This window comes from Podarcis filfolensis, assembly GCF_964270895.1.
Source record: "Podarcis filfolensis genome assembly, chromosome: 3".
Taxonomy (NCBI): domain Eukaryota; kingdom Metazoa; phylum Chordata; class Lepidosauria; order Squamata; family Lacertidae; genus Podarcis; species Podarcis filfolensis.
This window is the reverse complement of record NC_139606.1, coordinates 121,828,766-121,853,111: the sequence shown is the minus strand read 5'-3', so window position 1 is coordinate 121,853,111 and position 24,346 is coordinate 121,828,766. Positions and strand designations below refer to the sequence as shown.

The 24,346-nt window shown below is 53.5% G+C and overlaps 2 protein-coding genes across 4 annotated transcripts in view; both read right to left on the bottom strand.

Moving 5' to 3' along the window:
- CAD (carbamoyl-phosphate synthetase 2, aspartate transcarbamylase, and dihydroorotase) overlaps positions 1-1,793 on the bottom strand; it is a 43,617-nt gene extending 41,824 nt beyond the window's left edge. The window contains exons 1-2 of one of the 2 annotated variants that reach the window (XM_083604702.1): positions 1,616-1,793; positions 50-189 (exon numbers count right to left, since the gene is read on the bottom strand). In XM_083604702.1, coding sequence (XP_083460828.1) covers positions 50-189; positions 1,616-1,700 — 225 coding nt within the window. In that variant the 5' untranslated portion in view covers positions 1,701-1,793. The remainder of the gene's footprint in view (positions 1-49; positions 190-1,615) is intronic. The other variant, XM_083604701.1, reaches the window with a different exon arrangement.
- Positions 1,794-8,407: 6,614 nt separating this feature from the next.
- ATRAID (all-trans retinoic acid induced differentiation factor) lies at positions 8,408-21,736 on the bottom strand. Of its 2 annotated transcripts, none has more exons than XM_083605584.1 (6): positions 21,207-21,736; positions 13,540-13,611; positions 12,130-12,201; positions 11,747-11,868; positions 10,059-10,159; positions 8,408-9,223 (listed from the first exon to the last, which is right to left on the bottom strand). In XM_083605584.1, the coding sequence occupies exons 1-6, from the start codon at positions 21,209-21,211 to the stop codon at positions 9,119-9,121; spliced, it is 477 nt and encodes a 158-aa protein (XP_083461710.1). In that variant the 5' UTR covers positions 21,212-21,736; the 3' UTR covers positions 8,408-9,118. The 2 variants fall into 2 exon arrangements, with proteins under 2 accessions (XP_083461710.1, XP_083461709.1); XM_083605583.1 differs by lacking the exon at positions 21,207-21,736 and adding an exon at positions 15,557-15,827.
- Between the last annotated feature and the right edge of the window lie 2,610 nt (positions 21,737-24,346).

Genomic DNA, 24,346 nt, shown 5'->3' with positions numbered 1-24,346 from the left:
ATGACAAGCTACATGAAGCAGAACCGGGAATCTCTGCCCGCCTACTCACCCGGCTGAGCCCGTAAGGACCCTCCTCGTCCGGCGGGACCCCATAATTCCCGACCAGGGGGTACGTCAGCACCAAGATCTGTGATTTGTAGGAGGGGTCAGTCAGGGCTTCGAGGTAGCCCACCATGCCGGTCTGGAAGACTGCGGAGAGGGGAGGCAGAGGAGGCCTGGTCAGCAACGCAAGGCCCTGGGCAAGGGGTCAGTCCTCCTGCCCCGATCTGTGGGGGGTTGCTGGCCACACCCCCAGGCACCTGGCCAAAGCCACTTCAGGGGGCTGGAGGGTCATGGGGGGGAAATCAAGACAGAAGCCGCTGTGCCATCAATGGGGAAACCCAGCCAGATAGGCAGGTACAAATTACTATTATTATTATTAGCAAACACCCCCCCGCAGGGCAGGGCGCCTGACCCCCCAGGGGGTGTCAGAGGAAGCAGAGAGGCAGCCACCCTGGACCTAGACCTCCCTGCCCCCCTTATCTGGGGCTGCACTGATCTGGGTCCTGCCAATCCCGACGCCACGACATCCCTTCTCAGGTGACGATAATTAGAAGTGCGCCAGAAGCCGCTCAGGTATCAGGTGCTGCAGGAGGGAAGGGGGGCAGGAAGGGGGGACCACAGCGGCCCCAGGGCCCACTTCTGGGCTAATTGAGAGGGCAGCGGAGGAGGGGGGCTGCCTGGCCTGGACCTCAAAGGGGGGGCGTCACACGCAGACACTGATCCATTTGTTGGCATTTAGGAAGTTTCACGACTTGTTTTAGGCGCCTCAGGTCCAGATCGTAGAATCGCCAAATTGCAGAGCTGGTGGGGACCTCAGGGGTCATCTAGCCCAGCCAAGAGCCCTGTCTCAGCTTAGAGCTGCACATTAGTCTCACTCTTTTGGGGGGGTCTTATTTTGTTTTCACGCCCTGTCATTTTACTATTATTATGGGCTGGGGCCCGAGAAACTGGCATTAGCCAGAGGTCTCTGTGGGGCCCTGAGAGCGCCTGCTGCCCCCTTCTTTATCCAGGATTATTTCTGCAACACAAAGCAAAGTCGCAGAAGCCCGAAGGGGGGCGTGAGAGGAGACCCCCCCAGCCCGGCTTGCTTCCTCGGGGGTGTCCCAGGAGCCCCCCAGCTCCCTCGGCGGGGGAACAGAGAAAGGGCCCGATCCAGATGCCAAAGGGCCCAATCCAGATGCCAAGGTGTGGGCCCGGCTTTGCCTTGGAGCCCCATTGCAGCCCCGCAGGCCTGGCCCCCGGCACAAGGCGAAACCCCCCCCCGCGACCCTCCCCGGAAGGCACTCTGGACACGCTCAGAGGCGCTCTCCAGCAGCTGCGGCCTCCCGCCCTGGGCGCGCTTCGGGGCTGCCGGGCCCCGGACCTACGGGGGGACCCCCGATCGCCCCCCCCCCCGAGCAGGAGAAGAAGGGGAAGCCCCTCGCCCACGTGGAGGGAGAAGGCTCGGTCTGGGGGCGGGGCAGGCGCGGACCCGGAGGAGGACAGGGTGGGGGAGGGGAGGGGGATCCCGCCTTTGTGCCGCCCCCGCACCAGATCCCCCCCCACCTGGACCCCCCCCCAAAAAAACACTCACCCACTTCCCCGGCGGCGGCGACCTTGGCGGCTCCGAAGGGGCGCCCGCGCACCAGCGTGCCATCTTCCAGCACCAGGCTGCCCATCGCGGCGCCCGGCACGTGGGACCGGGGAGAGGAGGAGGAGGCGAGCGGGGAGCGGGAGGGAGGGAGGCCGGATCGGGGCCGGGCGGCGAGGAGCGGCGCCGGAGAAGAGGCGGAGCCGGCGAGGCCGGGGAGGAAATGACCCGCCAGGGGGCGGGAGGAGGGGAGGCGTCGATCCGCGGGAGGAGAAAGGGCTGCGAAGCACGCAAGAGGCCGGAGAGGGTCCTTAGGGGGGTCCCTATAGCAGGAGAAAATAGCAGAGGCCGAGCAGAGACTCTGGAGAAGCAAAGCCAAGCCTGATCTCTGATATTAAGCTATTGCAAGGGGGTCCCCGCTCGCCACGCGCAGGAGGAACAATGGCGCACAAGCCCTTATATAGACTTTGGGAATTGCCCCCCCTGGAGCCCGAGACCCCCCTCCACCCATGCATCACAGAAGAGGTGGTGTTGTTTTTCCTGCCTGCCGGGTTATCTGCCTTATCTGATGGCCTTTCCTGGTAGTCTGGCACCCTTTGAGATGGTGATTTCCCAATTTCTGAGACAATGGGAAGGTTGCCTCGCCCCCTCCCTCCTCTCAGAGAAAACATTTGGGCAGTTTGGGAATTAAAAATGGTTTCAGAAGGGTCTTCCAGTGCTGATCTATGTACGTGCTTGGTTGGTACGTTTATGAACATTTATTATACATCTAAGGCTTTTAAATTCTAATCACAAAAGGAGCCCCCCCCCAAGACATACAGCTGGGGGTCTCCACGGCCCCCCAGCCACACTCGAATGGAAACCTCGTGGCACAGCACTCTTCCTGCATTGCTTTTAATGGAGGGATGCATCCTTTGCAATGTTATCGCTTCTTTTTTTCATTAAAAAGTGCCGTTTATGAAGTTTGCAGAGGAGGGCTACCCGCTTACACGGACAGAGGGAAGACCCCACTCTGCTGACTCTGCCCTGTGCCCAGGCAAGCCTCAGAAATGCCATTTTGTGCAAGCAAAATTTCAAATGCCCCCAACCTTTTTTGGGGAGACAGTGAAAGGTTGCTGGCCACCAGGGAGGCCAGGCCAAGAAGCCAGCGGACTTCACTTTTGGCATTACCCAACAAGGTCAAAGCTCCCCGAAAGCCAACAGCCCGTGCAAGGGAGCCGGCAGCTGGGCAGGGCTAGTGGGAGTCGTACTGCAACATCCTGGAGGGCGCCACATTGGCAGAGGCTGCTCGGACATCGCCCCAGACCCCGGGGCATGGGCGGCAAGCAGCAAATGCCTGGCGCTGCTGCACAGCCGCAGAGAACTCTTGCCATTGTTATAAGAATTTTAAGGTCTTGGGTAAAGGTAAAGGGACCCCTGACCATTAGGTCCAGTTGCGGACGACTCTGGGGTTGTGGTGCTCATCTCGCTTTATTGGCCGAGGGAGCTGGTGTACAGCTTCCGGGTCATGTGGCCAGCATGACTAAGCCGCTTCTGGTGAACCAGAATAGCGCACAGAAACGCCATTTACCTTCCCGCCGGAGTGGTACCTATTGATCTACTTGCACTTTGACGTGCTTTCGAACTGCTAGGTTGGCAGGAGCTGGGACCGAGCAATGGGAGCTCACCCTGTTGCGGGGATTTGAACCGCCGACCTTCTGATTGGCAAGTCCTAGGCTCAGTGGTTTAACCCACAGCGCCACCTGCGCTATATGTAATAAATGTACCAAGCAAACACGTACATAAATACCGTATTTTTTGTTCTATAAGACTCACTTTTTCTCTCCTAAAAAGTAAGGGGAAATGTGTGTGCGTCTTATGGAGCGAATGCAGGCTGCGCAGCTATCCCAGAAGCCAGAAACAGCAAGAGGGATCGCTGCTTTCACTGCGCAGTGATTCCTCTTGCTGTTTTGGCTTCTGAGATTCAGAATATTTTTTTTCTTTTTTTCCTCCCAAAACTATGTGCATCTTATGGTCTGGTGCGTCTTATAGAGCGAAAAATACGGTATATAAAGCAAATGTCTGAAACCCCACAGAAAAAAAGTCCTGAACAAATTGACCTCAAATATTTCTCTGCAAGGTCAAAGTGGGAAACCTCCCCATTGTCTCTTTCCTCACAAATCCTGTCTTAATGGCACATTTAAGATCTGAATAGGGTGTGAGCCTGTGACCTGGCCCAGGAACTAAGTATTTATCATTACAAAAGATTGGCCAAGCTCTCCAGGTAATCCAATCAAGTAACCATTAAACAGGCGTTGCAGGAATTTATGTAGGGGGGGGTTGCCCCTCCAGCAGATATCCTGCACATGCAGCCCACTACTAAGATCAGCACAATCGCTTTTGTGACTTTTGTGATTTGTCCCCGCAAAACACTTCATCACAGTTTCTTCCTGCCTGTTCAAAGCGCCTCTGCTGCACGATACCAAATGTAAAAATTCATTGATAGATGTACCTATGTACTGGCTCACTATGGAAACTTCAAAACAAAAAAAATTTTTTCCTGCCAGTAGCACCTTAAAGACCAACTAAGTTAGTTCTTGGTATGAGCTTTCGTGTGCATGCACACTTCTTCAGATACCTGCATGCACACGAAAGCTCATACCAAGAACTAACTTAGTTGGTCTTTAAGGTGCTACTGGCAGGAAAAAAATTTTTTTGTTTTGTATATGGAAACTTCAAAAATTCCTATAGACCTGTGAGCTCAGCTCCTCAGCAGCCCCTCTGCCTGAGGGATAATCCCTGGCATCCTGATACCTGAGTGCCAGACAGGTAGCCATTCCAGAAATAACAAACCCAGATGAAGACAAAAGGGTGCGATGAACTTGGCTGGGAAACAGGGAAATAGAAATATCTTTTTTTGTTACACTTGATGGGTGTTTGGTGGAGGGCAAGGGGAACCATGGGGCAGGGTCCAGGATGCTCAGATTCCTGCCACCAGACCTCCCCTTTCATGATGTAACTGTGATGTATGAGTGATGTAGTTGAGGGGGTGTAACATGGGGATGAGCAGCTAATAAAAGTTTGGGTTCTCTTTTGTTCGGGGCTTCCATCTTGTTCCACCTGGTGGCAGGTGGGAGTCCTGTCGCCACAGTCTTCAATCAAGACCAAGCCGACCGGCTGCTGTTTTGCTCTGCCTTGTTTTTTGTCCAAGGGAGCCCTCAGATTTCTCCGTTAACACAGGCAACCTGCCAGATAGGAAATAAATGACGACAGGAAATAAACAACGCACTCAGATATCTGCTTTAGACCGCCCTTTCTGTGATGTAGGTATGATGTGTCTGGGGGTGGTCTTGGCCTCCAGGGCGGGCAATTTAAAATGTCTATATAAGGGCGGACACACCTTTGTCCTGGGTCCTCCTCCTTCTCCTGTGTGAGGGGAGCCCCCGGTTGCAACAGATCAATAAAGATCAGGCTTACGAGCTGCTTTGCTTCTCGATATTCTTTGGTTGGCCTCTGTTCTTTTCTCCTACCGATGGAGAACCTGCAAAGGACTCTGTAAGGGTTCTTCTGTCCCCCATAAGGGAATAAGGGCAGATTTCCGTTTATTACACCACACCCCGGTTCCCGTTGGCCCAGGTGCCTCTGGCAGCCCTTGACATGTGGCTCTTCTTGGCATGTCTTTCCCAGGGAGTCCAGCAGGGGGCGCTGCTTTGCCTCCAGGACGTGCAAGGTGTGCAGGACAAGAGTGGGATGTGTGTGTGTGTGTGTGGCTTAGGCAGGAGCAGTGCATTGTGGGAGCACGAGGTGGGGAGGGTGGAGGCTCATCCTGGGCAGATCTCCGGGCGCAGCAGCCAGCAGGGGGCGCTTTGCATGAGGGGCAGTGCCTATGTAGAAGAGCCAGACAGGCTTTGAGCTGCATTTATGTGTGGGGCACCTTAGCAAGGAGAAGCCACACTCCCTGCCCTGGCAGAAGCAGCCGCCTTGAGGGTTTGCCACTCAGCCGTTGCTCACTGTAGCTGCAATTCCACCCCCATTGTTCTACCCAGACGCTGAGGTCCAGCGCTGAGGGCCTTCTGGCGGTTCCCTCACTGTGAGAAGCCAAGGGAACCAGACAGGGCCTTCTTGGTAGTGGCACCCTCCCTATGGAATGCCCTCCCTTTAGATGTCAAAGAGAACAACTACCAGACTTTTAGAAGACATCTGAAGGCAGCCCTGTTTAGGGAAGCTTTTCATGTTTGATGTATTACGGTATTTTAATATTTTGTTGGAAGCTGACCAGTGTGGGCAGGGTATAAATAAATAAATAAAGAATGGCAGGGGGTTGGTCTAGATGACCCTCGGGACCCATCCAGCTCTACAAATCTATGGTGTTCATGGGGAATGCTCAAGTGTTGAACCAGAGACTCTATGAAACAAACTCTCAAGTATTTTTACTGCAATAATTTTATTTTGTTCGCTAGAGGCTCCTGAGGCTGTTTTAAGGAAAACACTTGAGGAAATTAAGCCTTCTGGATCAGACCAATGGCCCATGGTTAAGGAAATTATGGTGGGGGGGCGCACATCTTTAAAGTTAAATGTTAGAAATATTATGCCTAAATGTATCCTTTCGACTTGACAGTTTAGGGAAGTTACCTAGCTTTCACAATCATATAAAATCAACTCCTTTGCCAGTTTCCTCCACTTCAACACTATTTTGCCCTTGGAAAAAAGGACTCTTTCCCTGCCACCTCCCCAAGCCTGGGGACATGAATCCACACCTCCTGCCCCAGGAAGTTCCCAGAGGTGACAATTGCTGAGCTGATTGTTGGCCAAGGAAAGCCTAATCCCATCACCAGACTTGCCAAGGGGTCCAGACACGCAAAGGAAGTTCTATTGTACTTTGGGTGGTGGGACTTCAGAGGTGTTTGCCTAGGCTAATCTTATACGGCACCTGGGTCTTGCCCTTATGCTAATCTTGTACCAAGGAATTGTCTGGACACGTTTGCCAAGGTGAAACTACTGTCTACCCCTCCCCTTTGGTGACATGTCAGTGATGTAGCAATGATGCATCAATGATGCTGTACGAACTGTATTCTGGGATACGGTGGGAAAGTTTTAAAAGTCTTTGTCACCCCATCCTCGGGGTTCAAAATTCCTCTTTGAACCTGTTGCACAATAAACTTTGGTCTATAGCCATTTGCTCCGGTTGGTGGCTGGACTCCTTCCTTTATTCTGCAGGGACCCGCCGGTTCTGCCCGACCAGCTGGGGGACTGAGCAGCCTCGCACCTAGATTTTTCCCTAACACCCACCTAGTCCAGGGCTCTCACATGGGCCAAATTTCAAATCGCTCCCTGGGTGTAAAGCTGGCACCAGGAGAAGAGCTACTTTGGGCCCCAGATGCGAATGATGCTCCTTGCTTGGGGCTGCTGCATCCGGCCGAACAGATCTTGCCTGCTGCCACCAACAGTGCAGAACTCTTTGCACAACTCAAATCTTAGAGCAGCAAATACCACCTGGCAGGCTGCTCTAGCATCAAGCAGGGAGCAGGTGCCCCTTCTTCCCGTTTATGATTCCAGGCTATGGAGCACCACCACCAGAATACCTGCCTGCCTTGTTTAATTCTGTGTATGAAGCAAAGGTCTCCTTCCAAGAGAGTTCTGGAGCTGGCGTCCATCTGAGTTGTGGGCAGGCAGGCAAAAGACACAGCCGTTTTCCCCCTTGCTTGTACGCGATTCTGTATTTGGAGGGTGGCCCCATCTCCCCCTCCCCAATAAAAAAGTACTGTATTTTTCGCTCTATAAGACGAACCAGACCACAAGACGCACCTAGTTTTTGGAGGAGGAAAAGAAGAAAAAAAAAAATTCTGAATCTCAGAAGCCAGAACAGCAAGAGGGATCGCTGCGCAGTGAAAGCAGCAATCCCTCTTCCTGTTCTGGCTTCTGGGATAGCTGCGCAGCCTGCATTCGCTCCATAAGATGCACACACATTTCCCCTTACTTTTTAGGAGGGAAAAAGTGTGTCTTATAGAGCAAAAAATACGGTATTTTCCTGGCACCCTTCAAAACTCTTTGGCAAGCTGAAGGGAGCAGCAAAGATGAAGAATGAGTCCCCTGCAATGCAAGCGTCCCAGGAAGGCCCTGCTCTTTCACAGAAGGAAAATTGGCCAGCCAAGGTCTCCCCAAGTGACCACAGCAGCCTCTTCACAATTGGGGGGGTGAGTTCACAGAATCATACAGGTGGAAGGGACCCGCAAGGGCAATGCAGGAATCACAACTGAAGTTCTTACGCAACCAGCCAAACTGCTGGACTACGCCGAAATGGCAAAGCTAACAGGAAGACAGGAATCGAGAGGATAAGATTTAATAAAAATAATGGAGGAAATTCATAATTTATTTAGGAGACCATTGTAATCAAAACTTTAGCTGGACTCTGAGACTCACTTGTAATGTCACGAAAGTATGGATGATTTGAAAATTGAAATTTGGAGAACAGAAGCGCTCCTACTGGAGAACAGCCTTCACCAAAGGTGTCCTGGGTTTTGAAGACACTCAAACTCAGGCCGCAACGGGGAAACGTGCTAAGAGGGAGGCACACTTGGCAAACCCTCACCGGGATCAACTCCCGCCCAGAAACCTGTGTCCCCACTGTGGAAGGACATGTGGGTCCAGAATTGGCCTCCACAGTCACTTACGGACTCATTGTTAAACTGTGTTTATGGAAGACAATTTTACTCGGCTACGAGGGATCGCCAAAGAAGGAGAAGAATTAACATTTTAATAAGGAACCATGATGGGGACAGGGTGAAGTCAAACAATTCAGAGAATTTCAAGAGACGATTATATAATAGTTGGATTGTAAATTTGTATTGATAAAAACAAAAAATATTTCAAAATAAAAACAAGTTCTTATGCAACCTTTGGGCAATCCTGCTTAAATGCCTGGAATGAACCTGAGGTGGCCGTGAGCCGCTCACAGGGGCTGCTGCCTCTGCATTTCCAACTCGCCGTCCACACACAGAAGCAAAAGTGTGACGTTCCTTCATTTTGGCAATTGCGGGCGAGGACGTCAACACACAGGTGCCCTGGCTCCAGCCTGACTCTTGCTGGGGGGCAACGGACAAACCTTTCTAGGGAAATAGCGCACGGTGGGCTTTCTGGGAGAGAGTTCCACGCACCTGCAAAACAAGGGCGGCAACCACCATCCCTCTGACTCTGGCTGCGTCAGGGACCCCGTCCTTCAGGCCGTTTGGGGGTCCGGAGGGCAGCAACTGCAGCGAGGCTTGTGAGATGCAGGTTCTGCCCCTTGTGAGAATCCCAAGATATCAGAGCGGCCTTGGCGGAGAAGGGGGGAGCCCAGGGCGCCTCTTCCTCTGGGACCCTCTGGCCAGCAGCCCCCAGGCAGAGACCCCTGAGAACCCCTGGGGGGTTCGGTTCCGCCACAAGGACTGTTCCTCTCCATGTTCCGGTTCCAGACTTTATTACAAACTTGTGGCCCAAGCCAAAGGGTGTCTGTCCAGCCTCAGGCCAGGAGGAGAGAGAAGAGAGCCTCTAGGAGACCTTTGCCTTCCGCCTCTGGGTGACCCACAGAAGGAGGGAGAGGGCGATGGTGACGGCTCCCAAGGTCCCAAAGAACAGCAGGTAGGGGAAGGTGCCCTGGAAAAGAAAGGTCAGTTAGGGAGACTTTTCTCCTCTTGGGGCAGCCCCCAAAGCCCCCCAACACCCAAGCCAGTCTGGGGAAGGCCGGGAGGGGCAGCGCCTTTGCCTGTGGGCTGCCGCTGGACCTGGCTGGGTCGAGGGTCTGCCTTCTTGCAGAGAATCATAAATTGGATGAGTTGGAAGGGTCCCTGAGGGTCATATAATAATAATAATTAATATTAATAATTAATTTTATTTATACCCCGCCCTCCCTGACCAGAGCCGGGCTCAGGGCAGCTAACACCAGTAAAATTACAGTAAAAACAAAACAGGGGTGGGGAACCCCAATTTAAAATTCAGGTTAAAATGCAATTTAAAATGCAGCCTCATTTTAAAGTAGCCGATAAATCAAGACCATAAGGGGAGGGCAACATAAGGGTCAGACTGAATCCAAACCAAAGGCCAGGCGGAACAGCTCTGTCTTGCAGGCCCTGCGGAAAGATGTCAAGTCCCGCAGGGCCCTGGTCTCTTGTGACAGAGCGTTCCACCACATCGGGGCCAGTGCTGAAAAGGCCCTGGTGCAATTCCCTACAATGCAGGAATCTTTTTGCCCATTGTGGGGCTTGAACTTGCGGCCCTGAGCCGCCCACACAGCTGCAGGGCAGGGCTCCCGCCATTGGGCCAGGGAGGGGGGGCAGCGGCCCTGCATTCCTGGCCTCCGCTGTCTCCCAGCCCCCAGGCTTTCCTGGTGCACGAAAAAAGCCACTCTGCTCCAGTTGAGTAGCACAACCCCCGGCCCCCTTTGCACCCCTCCTCTCAAACACAAAGCCCCCCAGCCTCTGGGGCAGCTCACCTGGCGCAGGCACTTGTAGCCGTAGTGGGGGCTGCTGCAGAGACACTGGGGCAAGCCAGGCCCGTCGTGGGAACACGAGGAGTCCTTTGGGCACAGGTGGCCTGCGGGAGGAAGAGGACAAGAGAAGGAGACTTTCCCCACATCCTGCAGGTGAAGAATGTTTAAGAAGAGTCTGTGGGATCAGGCCAGTGGCCCAACTAGTCCAGCATCTCGTCCTACAGTGGCCAAATACCCCAAAGAACCTCAGAATCCAGGTAGACTGTCTCTGGACCTGGAGGTTCTAGAAGAACAGAAGAGGAGCCTGCTGGGTCAGGCTAGTGCCAAATCTAGTCTAGTGCTGTTCTTACAGTGGCCGACCACACGCAGGATTCGACCAGCCTCCTTTCGGGCTACCAGGGCCAGGCCATGATGTCTCGGTGCGGGAGGCAATGAGAACCCCCCCCCCCCGGGAGCTCCCCAGGTCCTTGCAGGGCTCCCCTCTGTTCCAGCGAGGTCTGAGCAGAACGTCCCACGCAAGGACACAGGTCTTGTGCAGGAGAAGCTCCTGGCAGCTGGTGCCCCACGAGCCAGATGGCAGCCCTTGGCAGGAACACAAAAGAGCTGCAGCCGTCCTTTCTAGGGCTGTGCCTCGAGGGAGACGGGTGGTTGCCCTGAGCAACTGGGCCGTGTGGCACGAGGGATCCTGGGATGGCTCTGGACTCTGGATGTTTTCCTGCCCTCCCCTGAGCTCTCTCAGCGCCGCTTGTGGCCTGATCTGAACACCAAAGAGACACGGCACCATGCCCAGGTCCCAGGTCAGGTCGCTCTCGGTCCACAGGGCACTTCTGGAAGCCCTGAATGGTTCAGACCCGGCTCCAGTTCCTACACTGTGGGGGTCAAGTGGGGGTCAGAATTGCTATGAGGAATTATGAAAAATGGAGCACGCCATTGTGTCCGCCATGAAAGCACTGCATTGACTGGGCTTGATTCATTGACAATAATTCCTGATTAAATCCCTCAAGCTTCTGCATCTCTGCCCATTTTCTCTACTGTCCATTTTCTACGCCTGACAGGCACGTAAAGCATTCTGAAACACAGACTGGTTGCTTCACCAGGAATCCTGAGCCATAAAAATAGGAGGTAACTTTGATGTAGCTTTTGTTAGTCTTTAGATAGGTCTTAAGGGCGAGAAACAGAGTTTACATGGAGATGGTAAATGCATCTTTCTTTCCTATGGCTTTATGAGCTCTGGGGGTACTAAATGCATTTCTACTTGGCTCCTGTTTATTTAGATTAACCATGCAAGCATGCTCAAGTAGGAAATAGTTTCTTTGTAGTTAAAAGGATTTCTTCTGATCTTTGTCCCACGTGGGGTTTTTGAAATGCTCAGAGGAAATCTGATTGGTTCTTACGAACACTGTGTAAAAAGTTGTTTTGTGAATAAAACGGCCTGGACCAAGGGGTAGAGAGGAATTATTATTGGCACTTCCTAAGTCTCGTGTGTATTCTATTAATCAGAGTCCAATCCTTTCTTGCTTTTGGAACACAGCACTACACACCACATCATCCTGCAGCGCTTTCAGGAAGGACTTTTGTGGCTTCCCAAAGCGATAATTCCTGTGCCCCACAGCTGCCCCGACACCCCCATTCCGCACGAGGCTGCTCCTCCAGCACCCAAGCAGGCCAGCCCCTGCCCACCCCCTCCATACCGAGCCCCCCTGAGCCGTTGCAGGGGTTCCTCTGGCCCTGGCAGATCCGGCTGCTTCCTTGGATGGTGACGTTGTGCCAGCCCTCGTTGCCTCCAGGGCAGTCCAGCATCAGGGGCAGAGCTCTGCGGATCAAGAGGAATTTTGAATCTCACCGAGTCCAGGACTGGTTCCCCCCCAACAGCCCCAACAGCAGGACTTGGAAGCCATGTCCCAGGGGCCCGCCCTGCAGCAAAGGGCCATGAGAGCCACAAAAGGCTTCCTGGCCACCACTAAGCTGCTGTTTCCCAGGAGGAGGTGCACCAGGGGAACCCATCACCCTCGGGCTCAGCTGGCACAGTCCAGGAGAAGCAGGAGCCCCCAGCCCAGCTCTCCACCCCACTCACAGGGTCTGCAGGTGGGTGAAGCCCCGGAAGGCGTCTTCAGGGAGAGGCTCCAGAGGGTTGTCAGTCAGGTCGCTGCATTGAGAAGGAGGAAACAGAGTCAGGCCCTGCGCTCTGGTACGGAAACACAGGAAACAGCCTTTTGCAGAGTCAGGCCCGCTGACAGGGGCTCTCCAGGGCAATGGTTCTCATACTTTTTTCTCTGGGCCACAGAATAAAAATTTGCTTCGGCTGCACCAACTTTTAAACTGGTAAGAAATACAATGGGAAATGAAAAGAAACTGCTCCTAGCAGTGCTTGATTCAGTACGTTTCCAAGCACAATTCAAAGTGCTGACCTTTAAAGCCCTAAACGGCCTTGGTCCAGTATACCTGAAGGAGCGTCTCCACCCCCATTGTTCAGCCCGGACACTGAGATCCAGCACAGAGGGTCTTCTGGGGGTTCCCTCCCTGCGAGAAGTGAGGTTACAAGGAACCAGGCAGAGGGCCTTCTCGGTGGTGGCACCCGCCCTGTGGAACGCCCTCCCACCAGATGTCAAGGAAATAAAGAACTATCTGACTTTTAGACGACATCGAAAGGCAGCCCTGTTTAGGGAAACTTTTAATGTTTGATGCATTACTGTGTTTTGATATTTTGTTGGGGGCCATCCAGAGTGGCTGGGGAGGCCCAGCCAGATGGGCGGGGTATAAATAATAAATTTTTATTGTTATTGTTATCATTATTATTATAGCATAGCACCATACCCTTTGAGAGCCACTGCTCCAGGGTTTGGGGCATGAAAGTTTTACCAGCCCTTCTTGCATCTGCCCTCCCCTGAGGTTGAACCTGAGGCCTTGTGCATGCAAGGCACCTGCTCTGCCACAGGGCACATTTTGGTGTGGCACTTTACACGGGCATCATTGCCCCTCTGGGACTGGGCTACCAAAACCTCAGGGCAAGTGTATCATGTTGAGGCATTATTTCTAGCCTGAAATGGAGCGCAGATGAACAACCCGGGAGAGGGTGCTTGAATGCAAACCTCAGGCTCCCTTCCTAATACTTCCCTGTACAATGGGGCACCAAGACTGTGACTCAACCCCATTTCAGGGCAGCCAAATCCCTGCATGGCATTATGCATGAGCAAGCAAATACAAAGCCAAGCGGAGACCAGTACTCTGCGGAGACCAGAACTCTGTCACTCCAGCTCCCTCTGAGAAGGTGGGGGGGGGGAGGGACAGGCGACTTCAGGTTAGGACCCAAGAGCTGAATCCGTCCCACCAATCCAGCCTGAACAAAGGAGCCTAAAGAAGGCTTGGAGTGCCACAGAGTTCCACAGGCACCTGGCTGGCCACTGTGAGAGCAGAATGCAGGACTGGATGGGCCCCTTTGGTCTGATCCAGCAGCCAGGCTCCTCTTAGGTTTTTATAGACTCACATGAGCAAAGCCGTGCTGGCCTCCTGGAAGCTGGAACACAGGTGCTGCAGCGAGCAGTTCCCCAGATCCAGCCTAGGTAGCAAAGAGAGAAGAGAATCACTTAACAGGAGTCCCCAGTCCCTGCCCCTCCAGCAGTTTTGGAGGGGGCATTATTTAAGGTTGGGGGTGAAGGATGAGTTTCTCACAGCAGCAATAATATGGGGCTCACCCCAAACGCCAGCCGCCAGAGCCTCGCCCTTCCGTTGGGCCTTTGGAACAGCCGCCAATTAGGCAGCATCAGGTCACAATCTGTTCCAGGCTTCCAAGCAGAGAATTGTAGAGTTGGAAGGGACCCTGAGGGTCATCTAGTCCAACCAACTGAAATGCAGGTGCTCCAGATGCTGGCAGGGGCTGATGGGGGTGCTAGTCCCACAAATATGGAGCATACCAGCAGTGCCAGGTTACCAAATAGCCAGAGTAGACACCGGCCCCATGAGAACGGATCAAAATAATATTGATTTCATCCTCAAAGAATTTTTAATTTGGAAGAGAAACTCCCATTAACTCAGAAGCCTACATTATTGCAAGCCCCCCCCCCCCCAAGATTTTGACTGCCTAGGGGCCTCCACAGGGTTAGTTCGGCACTGTGTATCAGGTTGGGGATAGATGCATCAGCCTTTCGGGGGCCACCTGAGAGCATCATCTCTTCCCCAAGGGCCCACAAGAGATTTGCTGCAATGCATCCAAGTCCAAGCGGTGATGTGGGATGAACATTTTCCTCCCCCCGCCCCAGACAAGATGGCCAATTGTCAAGGGATAATGGGAGTTGTAGTCCAGCAACATCTGGGAGGCACAACACCTGCTACGCTTGCCATGAATAATAATAATAATAATAATAATAATAATAATAATAATAATAAAATAATTTATTTATACCCTGCCCATCTGCCTGGGTTTTCCCAGCCACTCTGGGCGGCTTCCAACAAAACACTAAAATACAATAATCTATGACAATGCGTTCACATCGGGCGACTGTAGCAGCTACCCTGCTGCCAGAATCTAAGGTCAGAGTGACAGGTAACATTTCCCAGGTGACTATCCCTTGGGAGCACACATGCCAGGCAGTGGTGCTGCGAGTGTGACCTGGGGGACCAGAGTTTGAATTCCCACTTAGCTGTGAAGCTCACTGGATGAATCTTGGACCTGTCACTCAGCCCAACTCAGGCTTCCTCAACCTCGGCTCTCCAGATGTTTTTGGCCTACAACTCCCACGATCCCTAGCTAGCAGGACCAGTGGTCAGGGATGATGGGAATTGTAGTCTCAAAAACATCTGGAGGGCTGAGTTTGAGGAAGCCTGGCCTAACCCCACCTCACAGGGTTGCTGTGAGAATAAAATGGGGAGGGTCCTTGGAGGAAAAGGTGGGATATAAATAAAATAAATATTTATGTATTCTGTTCTTCAGGCATTTATTTATTAAATGTATATACTGCCCTTCACTCAAGGATAAAACTACTATTTGCAAAGCTAAGCAAGGTCTGGTGTAGGTTCAGATTGTATTGGGGCCTGCATGTTGAGACTGCTGCATTGCAGGGGCTTGGACTAGATGATCCTTGGAAGCATAGCTGCCAACGTTTCCCTTTCTTTAAGGGAGATTCCCTTATTCCGAATAGGATTCCTCGCAAGAAAAGGGAAAAGTTGACAGCTATGCTTGGGAGTCCCTTCCAGTTCTACAATTCTATGATTCTAAAACACAGCATAAAAGCACAAGATACACAGAATCACAGATCCCGGAATAGCAGAGTTGGAAGGGACCCCACGGGTCATCCAGTCCAAATTCCTGCGAGGTAAAAATCTCAACTAAAGGATCCAGGACATAAAATCACACATTAAGAGAAAGCAGCGCCCCTCCCGGCACGCTGACATCAGATTCGGGGACCGAGGTCGGCGTCTTCATCCCTCCGGGGAGGGTCCCCTTCTCCAACATGGCCGGGATTCCTTTGGCTGCAGCCCCCGGCTCCCTCCCGGGCCGGACTCACCCCACCACCGCGGCGGCGGCGGCCTCGCCTCCCGAGCAGCAGCAGCGGCCCCGCAGCCGAGCGCCCGGCCGGGAGGCGCACTGCGCGGCCACCGGGGAGCCCTTCCGCGCGGACCCCGGGCAGCAGCCTCCGCCGCACACCGCCGGCAGCCTCGCGTCAGTGCTGTCTCCGGCCGCCGCCAGGCAGGAGCCCGGCCAGGGCAGGAGGAGCAGCAGCAGCATCGGGAAGAGGCGCCCGGGCGCAGCCATGATGCGGCACGTGACCTCGGCCCGGGAGGCGTCACGTGAACGGCAGAGGCCCCGCCCCTCGACACGCCGCAGGCGCATGCGCAACCACCCTTGACGAAGAGAGGCGGGTCGCTGGATCCCGACAGGCCGGGGCAGACTCGTGTTCTCATGCGGGTCAAAAGTCCCTGTGGAGCTCGGGATCCAGGTAGACTGGCTCTGCCCCTGGAAGCTCCTCCCGAGGGAGGGCAGAAGAAGAAAGAGCCTGCAGCAGGATCAGGCCCAGGGGGGACAACGCCGCTCAATATATATATATCCTTGACCTTTAGTCGTGTCTGCCTCTTCGTGACCCCCTGGACCAGAGCAGGCCAGGCCCTCCTGTCTTCCACTGCCTCCCGCAGTTTGGTCAAACTCACGCTGGTAGCTTCAAGAACACTGTCCCACCATCTTGTCCTCTGTCGTCCCCTTCTCCTTGTGCCCTCCATCTTCCCCAACATCCGGGTCTTTTCCAGGGAGTCTTCTCTTCTCATGAGGTGGCCAAAGTCTTGGAGCCTCAGCTTCAGGATCTGTCCTTCCAGAGAGCACTCAGGGCTGATTTCCTTCAGAATGGAGAGGTTGGATCTTCTTGCAGTCCATGGGACTCTCAAGAGTCTCCTCCAGCACCATAATTCAAAAGCATCAATTCTTCAGCGATCAGCCTTCTTTATGGTCCAGCTCTCACTTCCATACTACTGGGAAAACCATAGTTTTAACTATACAGTCCTTTGTTGTCAAGGTGATGTCTCTGCTTTTTAAGATGCTGTCTAGGTTTGTCATTGCTTTTCTCCCAAGGAGCAGGCGTCTTTTAATTTCCTGACTGCTGTCACCATCTGCAGTGATCATGGAGCCCAAGAAAGTCAAATCTCTCACTGCCTTCAATATAAACATTTATAAATATGCACAAGCATGCATTACTCTCATGTTGCAAAAACACATTGAGCACCTATATTTGCAGCACACCCAAAAGTCACAGAATCTGTGCATCCAAGCAGAGTGCTCTGAATAATGGCATTCTTATTTTCTGCCTTGCATGGTTCCTGGGTGAGCAATACTCAGTGGGCAAGCTGAAATGAATGAATATGGTTAACTTAAGTCAAGGGGAAATGTGAATTAAATTGGAGGGGGGATATGGGATGCCTGGTTGTGCATCCACAGTAGTGGCCAGAAGAGGAAAGACTGCAGGGAGAGGAATCGTCTTGGTGCATCTGCAGCAGCAGAACCGGACGCCTTCATCTGCCTCAGCTGCAACTAAACATGCCTTTCATGTTTCGGTTTCTACAGCCACAGCAGGAGATGCAACCTTCTCATGGTTTGACTTTACCCCTGGAAGAACACTCCTCCTTTGTCTCCTGAGATAGACAGATGCCAACCTGTGGCGCCCGCCCTGTGGAACGCCCTCCCATCAGATGTCAAGGAAATAATCCACTATCTGAATTTTAGAAGGCATCTGAAGGCAGCCCTGTTGAGGGAAGTTTTTGATGACTGATGTTTTAATGTGCAGTGGTACCTCAGGTGCAGTACTTATTTTGTTCTGGAGGGCTGTACTTAACCTGAAACTGCTCTTAACCTGAAGCACCACTTTAGCTAATGGGGCCTGCTGCTGCTGCTGTGCCGCCGCAGCCCAATTTCTGTTCTCATCCTGAAGCAAAGTTCTTAACCCGAGGTACTATTTCTGGGTTAACAGAGTCTGTAACCTGAAGTGTCTGTAACCTGAGGTACCACTGTACTTTTAATCTTCTGTTGGAAGCCACCCAGAGTGGCTGGGGAAACCCAGCCCGATGGACAGGATATCAATAATAATAATATTAATAATAATAATATTAATAATAATAATAATTCTACTGTGGTGACAATGCAAAAAACAAACCGCATCCTGTTCTCTGTTTCCTCACAGTGGCCAACCTGTGGGAAACCTGCAACTGCAAGCAGGATCTGAGCACAAGAGGAACTGCCCTCAGGAGCACTGCTCCCTCTGACTGTGGAGGCAAAGAGGGGCTGGGGAAATCCAGCCAGATTGGCGGGGTAGAAATAATAAATTTTATTGTTGTTGTTGTTGTTGTTGTTATAGAGCAGAGCCACTGCCAGCCCTCTCCACCTTCATGAATTCCCCCCCAGAAATTCTCATTTAAAGTCATCCAGGTTGGTGGCCCTGGCTGGCCCTTGTGGGAGGGAGTTCCACAATTTAATTCCGCTGCCTGAAGAAGGCTTTGCTTTCATCCCTTGCCCCTCTGGATCCTGGCACGCAGATTTTTTTGCTCCCATGTGCATCCTTCCCTCACGGGTTGTGCTGTGGGTTAAACCACAGAGCCTAGGACTTTCCGATCAGAAGGTCAGTGGTTCGAATCCCCGTGACAGGGTGAGCTCCCGTTGCTCGGTCCCTGCTCCTGCCCACCTAGCAGTTCGAAAGCGCGTCAAAGTGCAAGTAGATAAATAGGTACCGCTCCAGCGGGAAGGTAAACGGCGTTTCCGTGCGCTGCTCTGGTTCGCCAGAAGCGGCTTAGTCCTGCTGGCCACATGACCCGGAAGCTGTACGCCGGCTCCCTCGGCCAGTAAAGCGAGATGAGCGCCGCAACCCCAGCCACTGCATCCCTGCCTCTTCCCTCCAAAGCACTTCTGGCAACCTGGCAGGGGTGGGTCTTGTGCTGCTGCCCCTGTAAAGTGGGTCACTCTCCTGGCAAGTGAGGGGCTGGTGCAGTCAGGGCGCCCCTGCCAGGCACCAGGGGGCACTTGGAGGTGCCAACCAGGAGGTGGAGGCCTGCACTGCAAGTGGGAATCACAGAATCAGAGATGGAAGGGACCCCGAGGGTCATCTAGTCCAACCCCAGCTACTTTAAAATGAGGCTGCATTTTAAATTGCATTTTAACCTGTATTTTAAATTGTTCCCCCCCTTTCCCCCTATTATGTTTTACTATGATTTTGTTGGTGTTAGCAGCCATGAGCCCGGCTCTGGTCAGGGAGGGCGGGGTATAAATAAAATTTATTATTATTATTATTATTAAATGCAGAAATCTCGACTAAAGCACCACCAGGGGCAGAAGCCAAAAGCGGAAGCCGGACTCGCTTCCAATTTGCAGGGAGATGACAATGGGGAGAGATCTGGGGTTCCGCCTCTGGGGGGTGCGTCACCGCCTGCCCCTTCCTTCTTCACAGCCCTCCTCTCTAGCAGGCAACTCTATAACCCTTTGCTTTCTGAAACTCTCATTCCTCCTCCTGGATGGAAGAAGGGTGACTGTGTGCCAGGATCCAGGGGGAGGGGTAACAGCAAAGCCTCCTTCATGCAGCACAGAGTTAAACTGTGGAACTCGCTGCCACAGGAGGCAGTGATCACCACCAACCTTGGATGGCTTTAAAAGAGGGCGGGACAAATTCACGGAGGAGGCGAGGATGGCTCACAACCCGCGATGGCTTTGCTCTGGCTCCACAGTCGAAAGCAGCAAGGCTTCTGAATCCCAGTTCCGGGAAAGCACAGGAGGAGAGAGGGCTGCTCTTGGCCTAGGATCTTGCTCTTGGGTTTCCCTTGGGGGGCAACTGGGGGCCAATGAGGGCGCAGGGTCCTGGGCTAGATGGTTCCCCTAGATCCAGCTGCTGCAGGGCTTGAGCAGCCTGGAATGGAGCCTCCATAGACAGAACCAGTCTACCTTAGAATGGCAGGGCACAAGGTGGGGGGGGGGAAGGCGCCCTCTCCCTGCTTGGGTGCGGGATCCTGGGCCGGATGGGCCCCTTTGGTCCGATGCACCTGCCTCAGGGCTCTTCCTGCATGGAGCCTCCAGGGCCAGAGCCAGTCTACCTTAGAGCTGCAAGAGGTGCTCTGCTCCTGCTTGGGGCGCCTGGGTGCCACTGTGGGCGCAGGATCCTGGGCCGGATGGGCCCCTTTGGCGCGATGCACCTTCCTCAGAGCTCTTCCTGCATGGAGCCTCCAGGGCCAGAGCCAGTCTACCTTAGAGGATTGTCAGCCTGTCCCGGGAGCGGGGAGGCTGCTGCTCCCTGGCCAGCTCTGGCCCTGCCTGACTTGAGCCCTGGCCCCAGAGGCCAGAAAGTGCCAGCCCTCCAGGCCCCCCCGCCCTGCCTCTCCCCCTCTCGGCTCCTCCTTCTCCGGCCCCCCAGGCTCCCCCCCAGGAGACCTCCCAGCTGGCTAGGCAAGGGTGAAGAGCAGCTGAGCCGCCCTCCTAGAGGGGACCGGAAGGGAGGGGCGGGTCTTCCTCTGGCCTCCTCCTCCGGTGAGTCTCCTCTCTCGCCTCGTGGTCCTCTTGGGGGAGGCAGGCCTTGGCCGAGGGGGGCCTGGAGGGGGGGTGGGAGGTGGAGTCCCCCAGCTGGAGATGCTGGACTGAGGACCCCGCGGGGCTCCCCCTTCCAGCTCCGCCATGAAACGGAAAACTGCAGCCCAGACCGAAATCGCAGATCTGCCTCCCCCAGACTGAGGAGGAAGCCTTGGGGACTCGGAGGGGACCCAAAGGACATCTAGTCCAGCCCTGCAATGCAGGAATCTCAGCTCAGTTCCCCATTGCAGGCGCCATCCACCTTCTGCTCAGAAACCTCCAAGGAAGGAGAGGCCGCCATCTCTCCTGGGGGTGACAGGGCCCAAGAGCTTAGTCGGGATCTCCTTTCTCCAGGAGGGGGGCTCAGGAGGTCTTGCATCCAAGAGGAGAGGCCATGGTGGGAAGGAGGGGCAGGGTGGTCTAATGGTTAGAGTGCCGGACTGAGACAGGGTTCGGTTCGCCATGAAGCTCCCTGGGTGAGCTTGAGTCAGTCACCATCTCTTCGCCTCGCCTTCCTCACAGGGTGAAATAGGGAGGAGGAGAATCACGTATTCCACCTTGAGATCCTGGGAAGATGAAAGTGGTCTGTACGTGTAATAAATAAATCCCAGGGTGCGAGTGGGGTGAAAGAGGCAGCCCCCTCCACGTGCTGAGAGTAAGTGGTAGACCCTCTCTCAACAGCCCCCTCTGCTCAAGCTAAAAGGTAAAGGTACCCCTGCCCGTACGGGCCAGTCGTGTCCGACTCTGGGGTTTCGTGCCCATCTCGCTTAAGAGGCCGGGGGCCAGCGCTGTCCGGAGACACTTCCGGGTCACGTGGCCAGCGTGACAAGCTGCATCTGGCGAGCCAGCGCAGCCCACGGAAACGCCGTTTACCTTCCCGCTAGTAAGCGGTCCCTATTTATCTACTTGCACCCGGGGGTGCTTTCGAACTGCTAGGTTGGCAGGCGCTGGGACCGAGCAGCGGGAGCGCACCCCGCTGTGGGGATTCGAACCGCCGACCTGATGATCGGCAAGTCCTAGGCACTGAGGTTTTACCCACAGCGCCAAATTCCCCAAGTCCCCTGGCAAGGAGGCTGGGTTGTTAAAGCACTCTAGGAATTGCGGGACAGAGCGCTCTCCTATCCACTCACCGCATCCTGAAGAAACTACGGTTCCCAGGATTCTGGGGAGGAAGCCATAACTCTTGAAAGGGCTCTGGTCCTGCTTGGCAGATGCACCACGGGTCCGGGGTCTTCTTATTGGCCTTTATAATAATAATAATAATTTATTAGTTATACCCACCTGGCTGGGTTTCCCCAGCCACTCTGGGCGGCTTCCAACAAAAGAGTAAAAATACTTTAAAACATTAGTGATTCAAAACTTCCCTAAACAAGGTTGCCTTTAGAAACAAGGATCTTAGGAATAATAGGCCCAAATAAATAGGCTGTCTTCTTGTTTCATTTGTGCATCACAAAATGGGCAGAGATGTCCGCAGCCGGGGGTCAGGATGCGGGCTCTTGGTTCGTGAATCGGTTTAAACCAAACCAGGAACAAAGAGGAAGGAGGACAGAAGTGAGTGAGAGCGGTCCCTGTGACCCCCCAAGCGCCAGGTCAGGAGCGCCTCTGGCTGGGCTGGGATTCAGCCTCCTCGAGAGTCATTTTCCTCCTCTTCCATCTGAAGTCTCTGGGTGAAGGCGGGAGGAGCCTGTGATTGACAGCAGAGCCAGGCCGGAGTGGGGGTGCAGTTCTCCTCAAACGCCACCAGGGGGCCGGAGCCCCCCCTCTCTCTGATTGGCTGCTCAGCAACCAGTCAAAGGGGCGGAGCCAGCACTTTGGGCGGGAAAAGAAAAGGAGCCGTTTCTGAGGGAGTTTTTAGTCAGGGCAGAAAAGGGAAAAGAGCAAATTATTGATGATGATGATGATGATGATGATTTTATCATTTATACCCCTCCCATCCGGCTGGGCTGCCTCAGCCACTCTGGGCGGCTTCCAGCACATATAAAGCCATAATAAAACCCTGAAAAGCGAAGCTTCCCCAAAGAGGCCTTAAAGTGAGACAGGGCTCCTTTGGAAAGGGGGCAGAAAGAGGGATCCGGAGAGGCCTGGACTGAGGGAGGAGAAGTGGCTCTGGATGGAGCCTCCATCCTCTCTGAGGAGAAGCTGGTCTCTGGCCAGAGGAAGAGCCGGTGGAGCCTCTGGGGAAGGCAGGCAGGCAGACAGACGGATGGACAGACGGGCGGCACATGGGGGGCTGAGTCTGGGGCAGGAGAGGAGAAGCCGTGGGAAGACCCTCTGAACCAGAGCTGTCCACTTTCAGATTGGAAAAGAAGGGATCCGCAGCCTCCCCTGTCCCGGGGACAGTCGACGGGATATCTAACAATCCAGGATCGCAGCGGGAAGCGGCGCTGGAATCAGGGAATTTCCTGCAAAAAAAGGAAAGGTTGACAGCTATGCTCTGACCGGGGTCTCCTTCCCGTCTGGAGGGGAGAAGGGGACCCCGAGGTCGGTGAGCTTCTTTGGAAAGACCTAAGAGTGTCGGGTCAAGGAAGAAAAGGTCCCTTCTCTGGAGGCAAAGAATGAGGCTGCGCCCAAAGCTTTTCACGGAAAATTCTGCCATTACTAGGGAAAGGAGCAGCAAGGCCGGGAAGCATATGGCCCCCTCTTCTGTCCACCTCAACGTCTCCCTCAAGTGGAAGAACCGATCTGGAGAGACGCTGTGTTTAGGCCTTTGACATCTTTGAGTTTAGTTTAAGAATAACTTAACTTCTGCCTGAAAGAATGCCTCTCCTGACCCAACCTTCTTTCACCAACATTTTGTGTTAAAAAAAAAAGCTTTTCTGGTTTGACCAACTCCTGCCTCAGACTGCAAATCACTAGGTTTTCCCTCACACAAGAGCCCCCCCCACAGCCTGTGGCAAAGGGTAGAAATTTGGTGGGGCAACGATAATGAGTGAGTCTGTGACATAACAGTTGGTGCTTAGCGGTGGGCTCTGCCCCAGAGGCTCCTCAGAGATTGGGGTCCAAGTGAACCCCTCATGGCAGCACCTTGAACAGAGCCCCATTGTTGTGGGGACTCAGTGAGGAGGGGTAGACGCATGGATGCCCCCGGGAGATCCTTGGAGAAAAAGGTGGGATAGAAATGCCATAATAAAGGGAGCCCAGCCCATAATCTGGGAGCTGCCAGATGGGTCTGGCATGACTTGTTTTCGAGAAACCCCTGCAGCTCAGCAGGTCCTGGAGATCGGAATTCACTTGAAGAAGCCAGGTGTTCAGTTACTCCCACTTTTCCGATCCTGGACTTCAGCTCCCTCCTTACATCATTTATTCTTTGATTACTAGGTTGGGCATCACTTTCCTTATGCAGCCACACTGTTTTCCTTAGATGCCTCTCACTTTTCTTTCCTGTTGGGACTGCCTGCATTTGGGCCTTCAATATTTCACCTTGAAGAAGCTCCCATTTCTTTTAGCATTTCAGAACATAGGATCTTGCCCAGTATCTCCTTAAGCCTTTTAAAATTGGCCGCCTTAAAGTGAATTCCTGACTACACTCAGCTTTCGTTTCCCTCTGTCTCAGGAAACCTCAAGAGGACATGATCACTTCCGAGTTTCCCAGTACTTCCACTTTGTTGATCAGTTCCCATCTGTTGGTGAGGACCAGGTCCAAGACAGATGATCCCCTTCTTGTTTCTTCCACCTTCTGGGTCATGAAATTGTCAGTGAGGCAATTCCGCATGGTCTCTTTCCATAGACCAGGGCTAGAGGCTTACTTCTCTTTCTTCTTACTTTTTTCCTGTTAATGGAAGTTCAGAGTCGGGGCTGTGGTGCAGTCCAGCCCTGGCTCCTAGCAAGACTCAGCCACGCTTGCTCAGGAAACATTTCTCTTCTCCTGACCATGTATCAGTCTGATAACAGACCAATATGTTTGCTTTGTAGGATTTGCTAGCACCTCTAGATTGGACCATCAGAACTTGGCAGAAAGCGAAAGGATTCCTTCTGATCTCTTGGAGGCTTCATGAGAGCCCAGATGGATGAGCAAGACTCAGCTGACCCTGAAGCAGGAGGAGGCCCTGCCCTCCAAACTGGGAGCAGTGGGAGATTATGGGAAAACTCAGAGCAGAAGATCCCAGGTGAGGAGGACACCCTCTGCTCAGAGGTGCAGAGCCAGCAGTTGAGACAGTTCTGCTCCCAGGAGGCCAAAGGACCCCGAGAGGCTTGCGGCCGACTCCACCACCTCAACTGTCGGTGGCTGAAGCCAGAAAGTCATACGAAAGCTCAGGTGCTGGACCTGGTG